This window comes from Eublepharis macularius, chromosome 8, assembly GCF_028583425.1.
Source record: "Eublepharis macularius isolate TG4126 chromosome 8, MPM_Emac_v1.0, whole genome shotgun sequence".
Lineage (NCBI taxonomy): Eukaryota > Metazoa > Chordata > Lepidosauria > Squamata > Eublepharidae > Eublepharis > Eublepharis macularius.
Window position 1 is genome coordinate 48,755,509 of NC_072797.1, and position 20,695 is coordinate 48,776,203.

Here is a 20,695-nt window from a genome sequence, read left to right on the forward strand (position 1 = left end):
ATACAAGCTACTTGAATACCTTCTTCATTAAATCTGTCTGGCCTCCAGACATCCTCATTGAAAATCCAACTAGCAGCAGTTTCAGCCTTTGCGAAGGTAAATTGTCTTTTGCCCATTCTCTAGTTGTCTAGTTTCTTAGGGGTATGGCAGTAGAAGCCTCCCGTTTGACAACCTTAACATAATTCCAGAAAGTTATGTTATTGATCCAATTAAAAAAATCCTCTTCCATTGGATTGGATTTGTGTAATTTTACATAGTGAGAGAAGAGTTAAAAAGAACAACTTTTATGTTAGTGCTGGAACCATTCTGAATTGTGATATGTAGCTGATAGATATAATCAATTATTGATAAACTTGAAGGTATACTTAATGGTTATTTCAGATTGAGAATTCAAATAGTGTTTCAGTGACAGCATCATGATTGCTTAGATACTGGAGTGGAAAACTTTATTTTTTATTCCTTCTTCCCAAGGAGACAGTTAAATTATTGATTCTAATCATTTTTGGTAGAATGAAACTTACTAGATCACTGGCTGTTTTTTAATTGCATCGCTTTCTGTTTGATTCTGGGTGGGGACAAGAAGGTTCAAAATACAACTTGATTGCTTTGTGATTGTTTTCTTTTCACAGTTTATAGCTCTTTTATTGGGAAAATATTTATAACTTAGTTATTGAACTGGATAAAAATAAAATAAAAACTTTATAATCAAAGTTAAAATGAAATATGAGGAAGAGAACAGAAAGAGGAACTCTAAGGAGAAAGATCCAGAGGAGTTAGCCGTGTTAGTCTGTAGTTGCAAAATAGTAAAGAGTCCAGTAGCACCTTTAAGATTAACTGACTTTATTGTAGCATAAGCTTTCGAGAACCACAGCCAGTTAAGTCACAATTTGTAAGAGGGGAACTTGATTTGAAAAATAACTTGATGTTAATCCTGGACAGAAATACAAGTTCAGCCTGAAAGCCATTGGGCTCAGTAATTCCATTTAGTTATACATTACTTGTAGCCACGTGTTGTTGTTGAGAATTAGGCAAGTTTGGGAATGGGGAGGCATTATCAGTGAGAATAATTAAGGGTCATTAGCAGTTCAATACAGTTCAAGGCCAATTCAGTTTACAAGAATTGAACTGAGACTTAGTGTAGAAAAAATTTAACACATTCAGTAGCTACTTGTCATCATGATGACCAACAGAGAGTGAGTGTTGAAATGACTGCCTCAGCTAAATAGGATAGGATGGGTTTTAATGGCAGTGCTTTCTGTGAGTGTAAAGAGTTCTGACTTGATGCGAGATGGTCGTCTTGTGGCAGTGGAAGGCTCCGTGTGCTAGGGGAAAGTGCTGCCATTTGTGGAATACTCCCATTCAGGTATTTCCCCCCCTAATATATCCTTGTAGGTTAGAAAAGGCACTTCAGTGTAACATTATGAAAGGGTTCACTGCTATGTGTATAAGATAAAACTTAATCAAATTTGTAAGTTGGTAACTGTGTCTTCTACTTGAGGTACTATTGACGCCAAACGTACTTTGGATAACTTGACAGAAACTGACAGATTGCAATAGACAAAAATCTAGAATGTGCTTTGGATTATAATGGCTTGGTGGGCATATAGTGCTTTCATTTTCTCATTTTTTCCAATTCTCACCTTAATTAAAAAACAAAGAAAATGAGTAAGGCGTGATCTGCAGAACTGATCCCATAATCCGTGAGGAATAAATAAAAAACAAGGTATAGATCTGCTAAAAAGGTTTTGATTTTTTAACATCTCCAGGGTATCATGCAACCACATGGTGAGACATTTCTTAATCAAATAGAGAATAATATTCACACAGATACGTGACTACTGACATTTATCCAGGTATCTGGTTGTTGCAGTTCTGCCAACAGATTATGATCCAAACAAATATGTAACTAGGAGGCTTTGAACTTGTGTTTTTTGTATTTTGCTTTTCAAATAGACGACTATCAGAAGGGGTTTGTATAATGATGCATAAACCCTTGGTAGTGACAGAATAGCTTTTTTACATCCCAGTTGTAATGTTTTTCTTTGGCATCCTATAAATCAGCTTCTCACTAACTAAAGATATATTCCTGTACACATCGTAAATCAAAACCAGTTTTTACTAGATTTAAATCAGTGTAGTGTTCTTTTCTTCTTTATTTAACATGTAATAAAATTTTGAGATTAAATCATTTGTCTTTAAGATCGTCTTCTAAATATCACCTCTAACAGCTAATAGAACTAACCGTTTTCATACTTCATGATGGCTGCATTTCCTACATACTGACTAGTAACTTTAACATAGAGTTTTTCTCTTTTGCTGTAGAAAGGCTTTATTATTCCTGTCTAATTTGTTGGGAAGACTAGGAATATCTCAACTATATTTTAAAGGTTGGGGGAACACCCTGTTAGCTCCCATAGCCCACTGTTCTTGATTCTTAGTATGCCTGTGGTAGAATTCTTCAGCTTTCCACCTCAGAAAATGTACACAGTAAGTATATTCTGGCACTGGTTAGAATTCCTCATATCTGTATAATATAGTATAAATTAAGTAGTGAGATGCTATACGCTAAAGCTGAAGTTATGCATGTATGTATTTGCACCATACTTCTTCCCAGAGAAACACAAAGCAGTTTACATCATTTTTCTCTCCTCCATTTATCTTCACAACAACTTTGTAAGGTAGGCCAGGCTAGTCTCAAAGGTCCTGATCTGACACTCTAACCAACTGTACCTACTCCATTTCTCATAGAGTGACCTGCACTGGATGCAACTCTCAAAGTTTTAGAAAAATTAGTTTTTGTTGGCTAGTGATTTGCAGATGATTTGTTGGAATCTTGATTTTTCCAGTTTATCTATTTGTGTCACTGATGTATGAAACTTCCTTGGAGATGTTCCTTTGTTATTTTCAGGTTAATTATATTCATATTCTTCAGAGATTGTTATAATCTCAATAATGTGGTGGTTTCTTTCTAACTACTGTAGGCAAAGTGATACTTCAACTAACAGTGAAATCCTAAGCAGAGTTTCTCTGTTTAGGATTTCATTGTAAGATAGGCATTTAGCATTCCTAAAGAAACTGAGTTGACAGAAATAACACTCTTAAATCTTGGGTGAACGGTTCTTGGAAGTAAATATTCAAAAGTTTCAGCCTTCACCATTTGATTAACTGTAAAGTCTAAGTATATTGAAAATATAGAAAATGCTTCAGTGAACCTGAGCAAAGATTTTGGAATCAGAGAGCTTTTTCTAGATGCTGAAGTTCTTCGTATTGCAACTCTTGCATTGTTAAGCACTTTGTTCTTTACAAAATACAGTTTTTACAGTGAATAGAGGTCGTATCTGGTGAATGTAATATAAACCTCTAAACAAGTTTTATTGGGTTACATCTGCCAACGAATTGGAAGGAAGCTTTTGAATTAAGCCTTTTCTTGCTCTATTAATCTCTCCATTATTTATTTTGAGTATCAACGTAACCCAGTTTTGAAAAGTGTAACATGAGCCAGAGATTCAATCATAGGGGTTTTTTTTGACCAAACACCATTTCTTTTCAACATTTTTATTTGTCTAAATTGCCTTTCTCGCTCTAATGTTGTTCAAGTGTGTTTCAGTAAGAATGAGATACAAACAAGCAAAATGTGTGTAATATCAGGATTCTTGTATAAAAGTCTTCCAAGCCAGTGTCCTTTAAATGTAATTTTAACCTGGCTGTATGTGGTAATTAGAATGCAGGTTTCCCTGAAAAGCAGCTCTACTGATAGAATACTTAATTTAACATGATAGTTTAGTGATTTCAGAGTGTCGTCTGCATAACCTACGTTAAAATCTTCTTCTATTTCCACTCTCCTAGAAATAAATTGCTTTGCATGCTAAAGCGACTTCCACTCCTCTTCCTTAGTCACAGAGAAACCTGGAAAATTATATTTCTAATAAAACTATAATTTTCAGCCTTGCTGGAAAGGTGGGAATGTTTTTGCCCTTACTTGAACATGAGGAAACTTGGTGTTGGTCTGACATTTTTGAATATTTGTGTATTCTGACAGGCTGACAGGAGTTTGAATGTTCTTTATTAGTGAATATATTCCCTCAGAACTCTCATTTGTCTTGATATGGTACTGAATTTGGAATTCATAAAGTCGTATCGTTGTGAAAATTAGATTTTTTTTTTTGTCTTTTTGGCTTCTACTTTGCTTTCAGTGCAGTTCCAAAGCACATGATTTTGATTTCTGTTTTAACTGAACATGTATCCAGATAATTGGCTTGGAACTTAAATCTTGCTTGTGCTATGTCCCATCTGTAGTAGGGGTTGTCGTCTGATGCAGAGCATGTTCCTCTGGTGTTAGGGTGCTTGTCTGCTTGCTCAGTGAAAGACTTTAGGCTTGCATGAGTGGAAATTCTCAGCACTTCACAGCAGATCTCTATCCAACAATGGGAAAGGGCGCAGCACAAATGAAAGCAAGGCTTATGATCCAAACCAAATGTGTGTGAAGATCACAATTGTTTCATGGTCAGCTATATTTAAAAAAGTATTCATTTATTCAAAACTTCTTGTTTTCTTTGTGTTTTTAACAGTATTGCTGACATAATTGAACACTATAGAAAAGAACAAATCGTTGAAGGTTACTATCTTAAAGACCCTGTCCCAATGCAGGTGAGACATTGTATGGATTCTGTTCAGTAAAGTTTATTACTTTACTTCTCAGGGTGCTTAAATACCTGTTTATAACTTCTGATTTTATGGCTTTTTCCACCTGGTTCAGTCCCACTTTGATGTCTTTTTAAATTCTCTTTTTAATCTGGCAATAACAGCTGGAGAGTGGAGGAGGAAGGAAGCTGAAAAATCCTGGTTGACCTTATCAAAATGTATTGTGGGAACTGTTATAGCACTCACAGTTCTGTAAGATTATCCCAATTCTGATCACTCCTACATTCCTTTTAACAAGTTCTACCAGGATCTCTAAGATGTAACAATTCCAGTGATTTTTTTGTACAATACTAAGCAATCATAAATTGTTAGGAAATGTTCTTTGTATTAAAATGTTTTAGTTCAATTGCAGAATTCTTCAGTTTCAAATATTCAAAATTGATGGCTGTATTCCCTCCCTCCTTTTCCAGCATCAAGGACAAGTGCTTAATGACTCAGTGGATGGAAAAGAAATCTACAATACAATTCGTCGTAAAACAAAGGATGCATTCTATAAAAATATTGTTAAAAAAGGATACCTTCTGAAGAAAAGTAAGTATGGATTAGGGCTTTGTGCAGAAAAAAGGCAGGAATTTTCACAACCTGAAAGGCTCTGCTGTGTTTAAAGCCCTATGGTAAGCAGCCCCACTAGCAATAAGAAGATCCCATGAAACACACAACATGCCAACCTTTTTACACAGTCCACCTGTCATTCATCTTAGTGTAATGATTAGTTAGATTAGTGCAGTGTGGCATTAGTCATACAGTATCATTATTACAGAAGTTCTAGGAAGATACTGAGGCATTCCCATACTTTGGGTAGGGTGCTCTCTCTCGAACCTCATTGTACTACCAAATGAACAAATTTGAAACATAGTTGTATTCAGTGCTTGTATTATGCAAGCTTTTCTGTCAGAGAAGGTGTTGAGTCGGTCGTTTGGATTCTATAGAACTGTCAGTTGGGTTTTTCTGCTTTCTCCTTTCCTCTGTAGCTCCTTGTGTCCTGGGGACTAGCAGACCCTTGGAAACAACATGAAATGTTCCATTGGAGGTGGTATTAAGCCAGAATTAAGCCAGAACAAGAGGCTGCCGCCTCTTGTGCTGCATCCCATATTATTTCCAAGGGTCCCCAAACTCTGAACAACTTTTCATAGGGCTTTAATGGTGATAGGGAGGATTGCGTGAACTTGCTGCAAGCTCATTTGGTTCATAGTTCAGTAGGCTCTAACCCATTATCTTCATTTCATATTGATCTAAATTAAAAAGTGGGGCAAAGTTATGTTTGTATCAGTTCTGCTTCTATTTATCTGTATTGAGGTTATTCAGACATAGTTCTTCAATTCAAGGGGTTGGCTGCTGCCTCAAATTTCCATGGATGGAAGCATTTCTGTCTACAGTTGCACCATTCCCCATATCTTCCAGCTTGCTGTCCAAAATATATCGTGAGATGCTGATCCAGTAATAGGGGGAAGGAGATGGGAGATCAGCAGAAATGATCCTCCCACATGCAAACTGAAAATGTCAGTGGTATCCAACCCATTTGATTAAAAAGAACCAGTGTTCTACTTATTGGAGTTGGACAGTCAAGAACCTGAAATGTTTTTCTCATTCTCATTAAATGTTTGTTTGCTTGCAGGTAAAGGAAAGCGTTGGAAGAATTTGTACTTTATTTTAGAGGGCAATGATGCCCAACTTATTTATTTTGAAAGTGAAAAGCGAGCCACAAAACCCAAAGGATTAATAGATCTTAGTGTATGTTCAGTTTATGGTGTTCATGATAGTCTGTTTGGCAGGTAAGGCAATTAAGTACTGTTTCTAAATAAAAAGCTTCAAAAAATTTAAAGTGTGTCATATCAAATTTTTTCTTACATGCACTTTCCCTCAAAAACAATGTTGACTTTATTCTCTGAAGAAACTTTTTCCAAGACAGTTGTTGCCCTTCGTAGTAATGTTACTACAAGATACTGTTTACTTTCACTTGCATGTCCAACAGATGTTGCTAGTAAGGATCCATTTGCTGTTACATTTTGGGATGTTTTTGAGGGAAAAATAATACCAGGAAAACAAATCTTAAGTTTACTGAAATTGAAAATTGCTTGTTATGTGTTTAAAATAAATAATATTGACTTACTATTCTATGATCCTAGGCAGATCATGAGAGGGAGAGTAGGAAGGGTTACATCAGTACCTAGTTTTTGTGGCCCCTTCTTACACGCCCAGGGTAATGCCAATCACCACTTTGGGGTCAGGAAGCCATTTTCCCCAGGCCAGTTTGCCTAGGGATCCTGCCAATGTTTTGCCATCTTCTGGGCATGGAGCATGGGTCACTGGGTGTGTGTGTGGGGAGGGGGGGGTAAGTTATGAATTTCTTGCATTGTGCAGTGGGTTGGACTTGACCCTGGAGATACCTTCCAACCTTATGTTTCTATTAATGTGTGAAATAAACATACAGACAGGCCCACTGTACATAAATTCTACTGTGGCATATTCTTTTCTTTGTATAGAAGATGTATAATATCTGTCTAGGTTTTGACTCTTCAATCACTAGTTAGCCTTGATCTTGCATATCTTAGAAAGAGGCTTTCTGCAGATGAAAGTGTCTTTCTTCACTCACCAGTTATGCCTACTCAAAATTCTCTCAGTTTGAGAAGGCGGAACAGCCATCTTAACCAGTTTGTTGCATGAAGGTTAGAATTAGTTGAGTATTTGGTTTATTTGGCTTTACATTGTCATTATTGAATTGTTAGCTTTTAAAAAAATAGAATACAGTTGGTTTCTCCCCTAGTTATGAAGTCCACTCTGCCTCCAGCACACCCAAGTTGTGGCTTTGTGGAGGCAGACTGATTCCTTGGGCTTAGTACAATGAGGTGCTAGTACATTGAGCCATATGTTAAACTACTAGTGAATAGAAGGTACTTTGTATTTTCCATCTACAACCCTCTAATTCCATCCTCTTTCCAAGGAGCTCATGGTTGCATTCTCTCATTCACACTACTGCTGTGAGGTAGCTGTGGCTGAGAGATGCAATAAGCTGAGCAGGGAATTTGAACTCAGGTCCATACTGGGTCTTTCTGACTTTAACCTGTTTTGAACTTTGTGGACAGTATTCAGCAGGGGAAAGAGAAAGTGGAGGTGCACCTTCTTTATTTGACATTACTTACATGTATCTTCTTAGAGTCTGTACTAGAGGTTCTTAGACTTAGAGACATGAACAGTTTCCAAGAAAGAGATGACTAATCCAAGATTATGCCTTGGTTAATTCAATTATGAATTATGAATATGTCATTCAGCTTCTGTGAAAGCAATTGTACTTCCCAATATCTTTTCCAAGAAATAATGCGGCCTTAATGTTTGTGCAGTGTACACGCTGCCAATGTTTTTTTTTATTTTCATACATCAGTCTTCATAGTGATGAGTACACAGAAGGCTTCTTTAGTCAGTTCCAGTGTTCATAACAGTTACTGAAATGGTAAGGTTATGAATTAATGGGAAATATGAATACAAATTGAACATCATAGATATCCTCTAGATACAGATAATGTGTTCATATTAGGATGGAATTGTGTAAATTACCTGGTCAGTATAGGACCTCAGAGACCACTGGATGGCATTGTATCCAAGAGCAGAATATATGTGCTGAATGGAAAGGTGTGTGAAATGCCCTCTTGATAATGGGATATCTGGTATATTCAAGAAAATATTTACTGTTTAAGTTTAATTAGTCCAAATTTAGTATGCTTTACTGTGTGCAGTGATAATACATGTGCATTGAAATAACACTTTCTTGCTACAAAAATCGTGCATGTGCGCCATTTTAAATTTTTATTTTCTCCTGCATCTCAGCTGGCAATAACTAAGCTATATGGGCAAAGTTAGTATAAAGTGCAGCATTTTGCAGCACTCTGTTTTAATACTAGGTGCAGTTGCAGTTTTCCGTATAGAAAACAAAGGCATTTATACTTTTAAGTGTTATACTTTTACTCTTCATAAATATGCCAGATAGTGCAATTTTATGCATTAACGGTGTTATAAATGATGCATTTTATGTTGTTAAAGGAGTAAATGTTGCTATTCTGTTAATACTGTTCTTTTTTAAAAAACAAATAGGCCAAACTGTTTTCAGATAGTAGTTCAGCACTTTAGTGAAGAGCATTACATCTTTTACTTCGCTGGAGAAACTCCAGAACAAGCACAGGTAAAACTTTTAAGTTAGCATTGTTAAGACCACAAAGCTGCCTTTGAAGATAGTTTGGAAAACTGGTGAAAAATGCTGCTGATCATCTGCTTTCAGGAGCAGGTAGATCTGAGCATTCAAGGCCAATTTTGAAGTAGTTGCACTTCCAGTCTTGCTTTTTGTATTTATTTCAAAGGGCTTCATGACTGTGGGCCTACCTCTCACAGTATACAGCCATGTGCATGTTTAAGTCAGCCCCAGAACCTCTGCTGATCAGTTGGTCTGAGTGAGACTGGAGCATCTCCTTTTCCATTATGGAACAGTATCCCTGAAATAATATGCTATATTGACCACCGTGGCCATCAAAAAAGGCTGTCAAACCTAGCTAGGCTGTTCCAGAGGACAGTCTGGCAGTCATTTGATGGTGAATAGGCCTTGGGATGTTTGCTTGAAAGATACAGATCTGTAAATTGCTGAGGCTTGTTTATGAGCAATGTTTTATTATAGGATGAGTATTAGACTTATATTTTAAAATTGTATATTGTTCATTTCTCTGAGTTTTCTTTAAAAGTGTGAGATATAAATGTTTCAAATAAATATCAGTTTATTGTATGTTGTCCCAAAGAATATGAAGGCTTATGCCTTATATATGGAGGTAAATATTTCAGGCTGTAGATAGCATTGTTGTACATTCTCATCATAGTTATTTGACTGGATTCTGTGGGTTAGTTCAGACATAACATGAAACATACTAGATTAAATTAATCTTAGATTAAACTAATTGTGATTATTGTATTGTCTGAGCTTGGCCCTCTTAATTAACCTTAAAACAACCTATACAGGTACGTATGGGACTGTGCATGTGCAGGCCTGCCGATCGGTAGGTTCTGCAGCTTAAAATTCCTCTAAGGGTGCCTGCCCCCTTAGCACATGTGTGGCTTGCTTCTTGCTGAATCAGCCTGCACTCTGGGAGGAGAAGTGCCCTCAGTTTCTCTTTTGCCACTGGTTAGAGAGGTTCTTCATAGTGTTCCTTTATCTGCTCCACTTCTTCATCTGGTCAGAGAAGGAAGATAGAGACGGTCAGAATGGCTGAAAAGGACCTATTTTAAAAATACACTCAATGCAATACAAAAATGACAAGATGGACAGGCACTCTCTTTGCCTCATCTGTTTGGGAGAGGGTCACAATATAAGCTCTTGCAAATACTTCCAGAGCATCACCTCTAAGGCGCAGGCTGAAAGAGCCACGGGTCTCAAGGCCACATCATGGGAATGGGCACTATGAGTAGCCCATCTACTAAATCAGATCGAATCCCACCAGCTGACTCACCATCAAAAACTCTGAACCCATCGGATCCGACTGCTCCATCTTGGATCCAATGGCATCAATCAACCTTGAGTATACCAAGTCCATTGGATCCAGCACCACCTTGGATCTGCCAGCACCAGTCAGCCTCCAGTACCCCAAATCCATTGGATCCAACAGCATCTAGGATCTACCAGCACCCTCTGGTCTTGGGTACACCAAGCTCATCGGTTCTGACCACATCTCAAATCTGACAACAAGTCTAGAGAGCCATTGGATCCATCAGCAAGAACTCTTTCATTGATGCCCACCTCCTATGGGTCCATATTCCCATTAAGGTGATCCAAGAGGAGGTGATCAGACTTTCTAAGCAGATTAATGCTGGAAGAAACATGTCCACCACTGTCTTAGCTTCAGTTGCAGTTCTTAGGAGGCGTGCATGGCTCCAGTCCACTGTTTTACCTGTTAAGTCAAGAAACAGGATAGATCTACTGTTTGACGGTGAGACATTGTTCTCTGCAAAAGCAGATGAGTACCTATCCCAAAAACGGAAAGTCTGGCAGACTATGGGATCCTACAGTGTTTCCACCCTCCCAGCTATCAGGATCTCGACCCTTCTGCAGACAACAACAGCAGTACAGAGGCCACTACTCCAGATACCAAGCATACCAACACCATTATCCTCGTAGCCACTCCACATCTATGGGTCAGTGGCATTGTCAGAGGTGTAAGCCCTCTCATAAAACAAGGTGCTCCATCGTCTGGGAGTAAAGATCTGGGTCAACGTCAGAAACAGTTCTGAGTAGTGCAAGGGGGATCTGTTGTGTACTCATTTTTATGCAGCTTGGACATCCATCACTAGAGATATTTGGGTATTAGAGATTATCAAGAGTAGTTATAAAATTGAGTTTAACAGTTCCCAGTGTCTGAGTCTTCCTTGTAAATCAACTCAAGATACCTTACCTGAACTGGCTAATGAATTGTCAGCACTGCTAGAGAAGGGAGCTGTACAACAGGTACCAGAATCCAAACCTTGACTGGGATTCTATTTAAGGTTCTTCTTAGCTGAGAAGAAGGGCAGGGGTTTTAGACCCATAATAGGCCTGAGGGATTTAAACAAAATGGTCAGGGTGCACAGGTTCAGAACGGTAACCCTTAATATGGTGTTACAGCTACTGCCCCCTAACTTGTGGTTTGTAGTCCTGGACTTTAAGGACACCTATTTTCATATCTCTATCTACTCATCCCACAGGAGATTCCTCAGATTCTGGTTTGGGGAAGCCATATATCAGTATCAGGTCCTACCATTCAGACTAGCCACAGCCCCAAGAGTGTTCACGAAGTGCATAGCAGTAGTAGTTTCACACTTGAGAACTAAAGGATGTTCCATTTTCCCATTCTTGGACATTCCTGCAACATGGACATCATCTGATACTTTCATCAGACCTTACGTCCTAGACTTAAATAACAGGATGGACGAAGCTGTGGATCAAGTGGTCCTGCAAACACTTTCAATGAAGAACTCACTCCTCCTCCATGAATAAGTGGTTTGTTAATCTCCTATGTGGGACTTCACAGAACACTGAAAATGAAAACAGGGTTGCACTTACCTGTAACTGTTGTTCATTGAGGTCTTCTGTGCAGGCACACATATCCTCCCTCCTACCCCGTTGTGTGCTCTTCACTACTTACCTGGAGAGTCTGGCGGGTTGGGGGTGCCATTCCTCCCAGAGCGAGGGCTGAAACAAGCCTGTGCATGCACTCTGGGAAGGGGCAAGTGTCCCCTAGAGGAATTTTAAGACGCAAAATCTACCAGTCAGTAGGCCTATGCATGTGCAGTTTCATATGTGCCTGCACAGAAGACCTCAAAGAACAACAGGAACAGGTGGGTGCAACCCTGTTTTATTCAGCTTTGGTTTTGAATTATGTGCAAATCAAGGGATCTTGGCTTGCTACTTCTATCACCCTCTGGCCTGCTCAAAATTAAAACTTGTTCTTTAGATGCAATGTGTCTTACTAGGAGTCTTCTATCCACACTGGTCTTAAAGGCATCGGAACACTAGTGTACATTCTAGTGACATTCTAAGACGTTTTGTTACTCAAGACCTTTCCTTTTGTGTCATCTCTGTCAGGCTTCAATGGCAGAGCCTCTGCAGCTTGTCCAGGAATCAAGACTGACAACAGCTGCATAGATATTGGGTATGTGTATGGGAGGGGGTTAGTCAGCCTCAGATTAAGGAGGGAGAAGAAATACTTTTTCTTTCAGTCAGGGATTATAGTAGCTGTGGATAATAGCATGAGCTTAGACAAGATTTTTATTTTGTCTTTTAGTTACGATTTGGGGTCAGGTTAGGGAAAGAATCTTGTTTTTATAACATAAGCAAGTGCCCTGTTAAGGGTCCATTAGATCTTTTTTTTCTTTTAGTGTACAGTTTCTTTGACCAGGATATGTTATATAAAAGAGTGGCCTGGAACCTGACTAGTAAGATTGTCAGTAGTGGTAAAAAGGTTAGAGTTGTATATAGAGGAGCTGTCTGGGGAAAAAGGAATTAAATCTCCCCTCACTGTTTGCACTTGTTTAACTAAGGCTCCGTTCAACATGTTAGCTAGGAGGTTAAGAAGGTGTGATGCTGCTTTCTGGAATGACAGTGGTTGTCCTCTCTGCCTTCATAGAGTTATTGTCAGGAAAGCCTTGCTCTTGTGCTGGAGTTTCAAGGCAGACTGGGACAGCAATTAGGTTTTTGAATGAAAGAAGGGATATGCTGAAACCAGAGTTGGATCAATAACCTTTGAGTGGAATACTAGTTTCATAAATTAACTACAGTTGATATTCCCCATAGTTTTGTATTATGTCTGAACTGTGCCAAATGGATTCTTTGTTTATTATCAGTTCTTTAAATTTTTTAGCCAGGCATATGCTACAGCTTATGCTACCTCACAACAACCCTGTGAGGTAAGTTAGGCTGAGAGTATGTGGCTGCCCCAAGGTCACACAGCAAGCTTCCATAGCAGAGTGGGGATTTGAACCTGGGATTCCCAGATCCTAGCCTGACATCCTTACCACTACACCACACTGGCTGTCATGCATGTATAGAGTTCCTTGTCATTGTCACTTTGCTGGTAATTGACAATGCTTCTGTGTAGCACCATTTCTTTCTAGGAGGTTATGAATTGTAAATATCCTTAAACCTTACAAAGCATTTGTGTCTCCTCTGAGGGAGGAGGAACCTACTTCCCCAGTACATGCAGATGTTTGGGTTCACTTTGATATCAGAAGTACAACTATTCTTGAATGTTATTTTTTTTTTTGAAAAAATTTTTATTGGGTTAGTATCAATTATTTTCACATTACAATCAATTCTCCCATTTACCAATTTCTAACCCCCTCCCTTTCCCCCCCCCTTTTTATTGACTTCCAACAGTTTTCCAGCCCTTTGTCCCTTTTCCCTTACTCTTTATATATTCCTCTATCTAATCAAATATATATTCTCCTTTTATTCTAAGCAATACTTCTTTGACTATTTTTAATACTCTGTACCCATAATAGATAAACAATTTATCCCATAATTCCGTTTTCAAATATTTCTGAATAACATAAACTATATAAACTATATAAGCCATACGATCATATATATCAACCAACTTAACTTATACTCTATATATTATTCATTCTATTTTCTTCTTTCTGTTTTAATTATATTAGTTTACGTTAATATTTTAAATATGATATCAATCAATTTGACTCAGTTTGGTACATTGTACAAAATCAAAAAGAAAATATTATTAATTAGTCAATCCTTATAGTTAACCCTTGTAATTAGTTATTTTCTATCAATATTCTATTTATTATTCTATATATATCAATCTAATAACATAACTGCTTAGAGATTCATTTTTACCTCTTCTCCCCCCCGGTAAAGTCACCCCCCTCTACATTTTATTATATTTCAATAGTTCTCAAACTGCCACAGTTCTCCTCCCACCTCCCATTTCTTCTCCAAATATTGTTTCAGCTTCTTCCAGTCTGTGTTAAACTGTCCTGGGTCCAGATTTCTCAGTTTTCTTGTCATTTTATCCATTTCTGCCATATGCAACAATTTGTAAATCCAATCTTCAATAGTTGGCACTTCTTGTACTTTCCATTTTTGCGCGTACAAAAGTCTAGCTGCAGCCGTCATGTAAAATATCAACGTCCTATGGTGGGCTGGAATTCCCTCCATTCCCAAGTTTAGTAGCAGGAGTTCTGGGTTCTTATTTACTTGAAATTGTAAAATCTCACTCATTTCTCTTATTATTTCCCCCCAGTACTGCCTAGCTACCTCACAAGTCCACCACATATGGTAGAGGGAGCCCTCGTGCTTCCTGCATTTCCAGCATTTATTAGAAGTATTCAAATTCCCTAGCGCAATTTTCTTTGGTGTCATGTACCAACGATAAATCATTTTGTAAATGTTCTCTTTAATGCTAGTGCATGTCGTTGTCTTCATTGTAGTCTTCCACAAGTATTCCCATGTCTCCATTGTTATTTCTTTGTTGAAGTTTATGGCCCATTTCACCATTTGTACTTTAACTATTTCGTCCTCAGTATACCATTTCAACAGTACTTGGTATACCTTGGATATTCTTTTCTTGTCCTCTTTAAGAAGGGTCTGCTCTAGTTCCGAATTCTCTGTTCGTATACCTCCCTTTACAGAGTCCGAGTTATATAAATCTCTAATCTGTCTGTACTGGAACCAGTCATAATAAGGTGATAGTTCCTCCTGAGTCTTTATTCTGAGTTTAGATGCTTCAGTTCTAGTTATTTCTTTGTAAGTTAAACATTGTTGCTCATTATCAACAGCTCTCGGGTCTATCACCTCATATGGAACTACCCACAAAGGGGTTCCTTCTTGTAAATAGATTCTGTACTTCTTCCAGATTGTATATAAACTTCTCCGTATATAATGATGCAGGAACATCGAGTTCACCTTTACTTTATCATGCCATAGGTATGCGTGCCATCCAAATATTTTTTTGTATCCCTCTAGGGCTAGTAATTTCTTGTTCTTTAACGTCATCCACTCTTTCAACCACACTAGGCAGATTGCGTCATGGTAAAGTCTTAGATTTGGCAGTTGCATTCCGCCTCTTTCTTTTGCATCTTGTAAAACTTTCATTTTCACTCGAGGCTTCTTGCCTGCCCATACAAAGTCTGATATTTTCCTCTGCCATTTTTCAAATTGCTTAGAGTCTCTGATGATTGGTATTGTCTGTAGCAAAAACATTACTCTTGGTAACACATTCATTTTCACTGCTGCAATCCTTCCCAACCATGACAAATTCAATCTGTTCCATTTGATCAAATCTCTCTCTATTTGAGTCCATAGTTTTTCATAGTTATTTTTAAATAAATCTATGTTCTTTGCAGTCAGTTCAATTCCCAAATATTTCACCTTATTTGTTACTTCACATTCCGTTGTTTCCATTAGCAATTGTTGTTTTTGCTTAGTCATGTTTTTGCATAATACCTTTGATTTCTTTTTGTTGATATAAAAACCTGCCAAGTCCCCAAACTCCTTAATCTTATCTATCACTTTTGGCATGTTCTCCATTGGGTCTTCCACAATTAGCATTATGTCATCCGCAAATGCTCTGACCTTATAAGAATAGTCCTTTATTTTTATTCCACGAATTTCTTCATCTTGTCGTATTTGTATCATCAGAATCTCCAATACCAAAATGAACAACAGCGGAGACAGCGGGCAACCTTGTCTTGTTCCTTTACTTATAACTAATTTCTTAGTCACTTCATCATTCACCACAATTGCTGCATTTTGGTCTCTGTAAATTTCCTTTATTGCTCTAATAAATCTTTCTCCCATTTGTAGCTTTTCCATAGTGGCAAACATAAAATCCCAGTTTAAATTATCAAACGCCTTTTCAGCATCAACAAAGAAGAAACCAACCTCCTTATCACAACGCTTGTCATAGTATTCAATAGCATTTATCACTGTCCTCAAGTTATCTCTAATTTGTCTGTCTGGCAAAAAACCTGCTTGTTCCTCCTCAATAACTTCCGAAAGCCACCCCTTCAGTCTCTCCGCCAGTATCTTCGCAAAGATTTTATAGTCATTATTAAGTAACGATATAGGTCTATAATTTTTCACGTTTGTCAAGTCTTGGCCTTCTTTAGGGATCAATGATATATTCGCTTCATTCCAAGTACCTGGATATTCTTGAATGTTATAACTCCTTCCTCTGCATTGGGGACTCAGGGCTGCTTACATCATTCTTCTCTGCTCCATTTCATCCCCACAACAACCCTATGAGGTAGATGAGACTGAGAGTGTGTGACTGGCCCAAGGTCACCTGGCAAGCTAGCATGATAAAGTAGGGATTTGAACCTGGTTCTCCCAAATCCTGATTCATATGAAACCGCATGCAGATCTTCATTACGTGTATGCCTGGAATGGTTAATTGCTAATGGTCACAGTGGTTATATAGTACTGTATTTTTAAGTAGTATATGAAATGTTGAAAACAATCATTGAATAGTCAAGGAAGCACTTCACAATACTTTTAATCTCATTTCTCCCCTACCCTTTTAAGATAATTCAGAATTAAAAATGACAGGTGTATGTTAAGGAAAGTAGATAATGCAACAAACTTTTAATACAAAGTAAGTAAGTTTGACATGATTAAATTTTATTTAAGACTGTAATTGCAAGTTAGATAATATTCTATTGATGAGAGGTTCTGTTATGCTTTTAGGACTGGATGAAAGCTTTGCAGACATTCTGCAATTTACGAAAAACTAGTCCAGGGACATCTAATAAACGTCTACGTCAGGTAAAATTATGCATTCTCTCTAAAATGGTGATATTTTTATTTTCATGTTGACTGAGATAATGTGGTACTTCATTAAACTTGCTACCAAGTATTACTTGTAGTATATTTTCTCTTCTAGCTTGAGTCTTAGAAATTTTTCTTTTTCTGAACATTAGAATTTGCCACATAATTCAGACTTTAAAGGGAATGGGATGTGATCTGTTAGCAGTTCTGTTACTTTAAACAGATGTGTCATCACAGTATTGTTTCATCTTGATGTAGTTATGGAATATGTGTAGGAACTATGAATCAGATATTAGCTAAAGGCTAAGTCCTGAGATGAGATTTCAATAAGTGCTTATGATGCTGCCCTAGCATTGCTACTGGAGAATCATTAAATAGGCCAGAATCCCAAACAGATACTTTAGTGAAGGTATAGTATGAAGAACTAGAGTATATTAGAGAGAACAATGGCTCCACAAAACTCAGTACCAGTGAATAAGAAATATTTACAAATGACTGGAGAAATCACCACCACCGCTACCCAAAGTGCTTCACAGTTAAAGTGTGACAGTTGTTTCAGTGTAACTTCTTCATAGTTCAAAGAAGGGATGATTTTGAAATTCTGTTTCTGTCTGTCCATCCATTTTTATCTTGCTATTCCTTCCCAAGGACCTCAGCGTAGCATACATAGAATTATACAATCATAGGGTTGGAAGGGACCTCTAGGGTCATCCAGCACAACCCCCTGCACAATACAGGAAATTCACACACACACACACACACACCGCCTACCCCAGTGACCCCTGCTCCATGCTCAGAAGATGGCAAAACCCCTCCAGGATCCCTAGCCAAACTGGCCTGTGGAAAATTGCTACCTGACCCCCAAGGTGGCGATTGGCATTACCCTGAGTATGTAAGAGAACTAAGCACCAATGTAACCCATTCTGCCCTCTCCCTTCTGATTTCTCCCCCTTCCCCTTTGTCCTCACAATTTTGTGAGGTAGATTACATGAAGAGAAAGTGATTGGTTCAAGGTTTGACAGCAAACTTCACGATTGAGTGGGTACTTGAACCTAGATTCTAGTTTTGCACTATGCTGTACTCTAACCCTTGATTTCACGGTATAATCCTTTTCACCTCCCATTAGATCGAATCCTAGTCAATGAGCAGTCTGAGAGGAGTTCTCACTTTGTGGTGTTCAATTTTTCACTGGATTCTATTTAGACTGTGGACATGAATAGAAAAAATGTTGAAGTCTCATGAGAAAACATACCTGCAACCCTAAGATCCAAGAAAATACATACTTGTATATTGTAAATTAGAAACGTCAACAAAAAACCCCTCTTTCCATGCTGATAAACATTTCTAGTGTTTGGTTTCTGGCATTCAAAAGGGTATTTTAGGGGGAGCTTCTGGCTGCTGATTCCCTACGATCCATAGTTTTGGAGATTTTAAAATACATACGAAAAATGTTTTTCTTCTATGTCATAATCGCCACAATTACCAGGGAAATGCAGAGAGTCATTCTCTCTTTAATCCTTGGGTTCTGCTCCTTGAAGTTCCATTGAATTTTATGGAAGATCATTGCAGCAAAAACCTTGAATAAAAATAGAACTAATCCTAATTGGGACACAGCTGGAGAAATCTGCTGATCCCTAGGTTAAAGACAGTGCTCTGCTTTTTCAAAGTAATTTTCTGAGCTATTTATATGCACAGATTGCTTCAAAGCAGGTCTAATTTTGACTAAGGTGGCAAACTCATTCTAGCTTAAATGGTGGCGGGGGGGGGGCTCACATGATTGATTGCTGCTCCATACATAAAGAATCCCTCCATATAGGAAAAGTAGATACCAGTGAGAAGACTATGCATATTTCTTACATCTAACTTTCTGTATGGAGGAAAGTTTTTTAATATGACTCTCACCTGAAGTATAAAGAAATACAGCTTTGGCACAGGCTTCTACCTCCCTAAGAATCAGGCCATGAAATACAAGCATTCAGGGAAAAGCTGAGCTCTCTACTTGTCACCCTCCAGTAGTCCAGATGCTGGACTACTGGCAAAACACTTCCAGATCCTAAGTAGAGGTGGGCATGAATCGAATTACATTCGTTAACACGCATTCCGTGGGACCACGTGTTAACGAACCCCCACGACTTTTTAGGCCAGTTCCATGCATTCCATGAGCGATTCGTGAGCCCTGGCACCTCTCAATTAATTTCCTAGGCAACAGAGGCCTGGAACGTCTGCAGGCCTTTAGTTGCCGTGGAAACCCCAATCTTAGCCCACCTTACCTTGATAGGCAGGTCTCTCTTCCAGCCATGGAGCTCCCAGTATGTTACATGGGAGCCAAGAACCAGGGAGGGGGGGCTTCCTTGTAGCCATGGGAACTCCAATCTCATCCCTCCAAACCCTGTTGGGCAGCTCTGACTGCCAACCAGAGAGGTCCTGTTCTGCTCTATCACAGCATTTGTTTTATAAGGCACTGCTCTCTGCTTCCTGCTTTCAGTTTCAGCACAGACACTGGGAGAGTAGGAGGACTGTTGCTGCTGGCATTGGAGGGAGAGAGAGGGAGAGTGGAAGCTTGGCTGCTGCTGGCTGGTTTGGAGAAGAGAGACTGAAAAGGCTCTCCAGCTCCACTCTTGGCATTGCTGGGAAGGGTGCCTTTTCCTCCACTCCACCCCAGTCTCCCAGCCAGGGCCTGGGTCACTTGGCTCTGCCTGGGGCCTAGCCTGACTGGCCTACCCTTTTTTTCTGGGATTTTCTTTATTTTTCTTTATTCCTTCTGGGTTTTATATTTTGTGCACCACAGTCCTGCCTGCAAAGGTCAGGTCAGGTGGTGTCTTTGTGGGGTGGTAGGGCTCTACCTCCTGGTCTCAGGGCCAACTGTCCAACTCTCCTGCCAGCTCAGGTTGGGTGTCTGGGTGTGGCAGAATAGGGCTCCCATGCAACGGGGATTGCTGTCTCTGTCCCTTCTGGGAGCAACTTGCCCCTATCCCTGGGACTTTGTCTCTCACCCCCCCCGACAGGGAGAAGGGGTTCTGTCCTTACCGCCATGGCCAGCATGTGGGTCACGTCGCTGATACTTGGTACAAGGGACACTGCGGCACATGCAGTTGTGCAGGATGGTGGAAGGGCCCCCTCTCATGGTACCTGGTATATTCCTCCCCCTTACCTATGTGGGAAGGTGTTCCATCCTCGCTGCCACGGCCGGCAGGTGGTTCATGTTTGTGGCCGCATCCTTCCAAGGTCCCAGTCCCTATCGGGACTGACTGTCTCCTGTGTGCCGGTGGCGAAGGGCCTCCAACCTTGCCACCAGGGCTGGCAGGAGGGTCATGGGGTAGGCGTCAGTATATCTGTCCAACTGTCCCTCCCTTCCATGGATGGCGGGTTTTGGCTGTCCCTGTCGGTCTCTTATCAGGGGCGGTGGGAAGCGGCTTGTTCGGCTTTGTTGCTCTGCCGGGGTGGAGGGGGGACTGGTTGGGCAATCCTGTCTGCCTTCTTTGTAGTTTGTCAGCCCTTCTCCCCGCAGGGGTGGGGAGGGGCCTTCTTCCTCACTTCCTGCTGTGCACCATGGCAGGACAATGGGTTTTGTCTGTGGCCGCATCCTCCAAGGGCCCAAGGGTCTGTATTTTGTCACCCTGTCATGCTTTGCCCAGGGTGCATTGGCCCCTCTCCCCTACGGGGTGCAGAGAGGACTGGTTGAGCGATCCTGTCCATCCTTCCTTC

At 39.5% G+C, this 20,695-nt stretch overlaps 1 protein-coding gene across 1 annotated transcript in view; it reads left to right on the forward strand.

The window, feature by feature from the left end:
• The window catches only part of RASA1 (RAS p21 protein activator 1), a 95,068-nt gene that overhangs the window by 29,570 nt on the left and 44,803 nt on the right, over positions 1–20,695 (forward strand). The window contains exons 9-13 of the mRNA XM_054986470.1: positions 4,569–4,647; positions 5,112–5,232; positions 6,317–6,473; positions 8,788–8,875; positions 16,910–16,987. Of these exons, the coding sequence (XP_054842445.1) occupies positions 4,569–4,647; positions 5,112–5,232; positions 6,317–6,473; positions 8,788–8,875; positions 16,910–16,987 (523 nt within the window). The remainder of the gene's footprint in view (positions 1–4,568; positions 4,648–5,111; positions 5,233–6,316; positions 6,474–8,787; positions 8,876–16,909; positions 16,988–20,695) is intronic.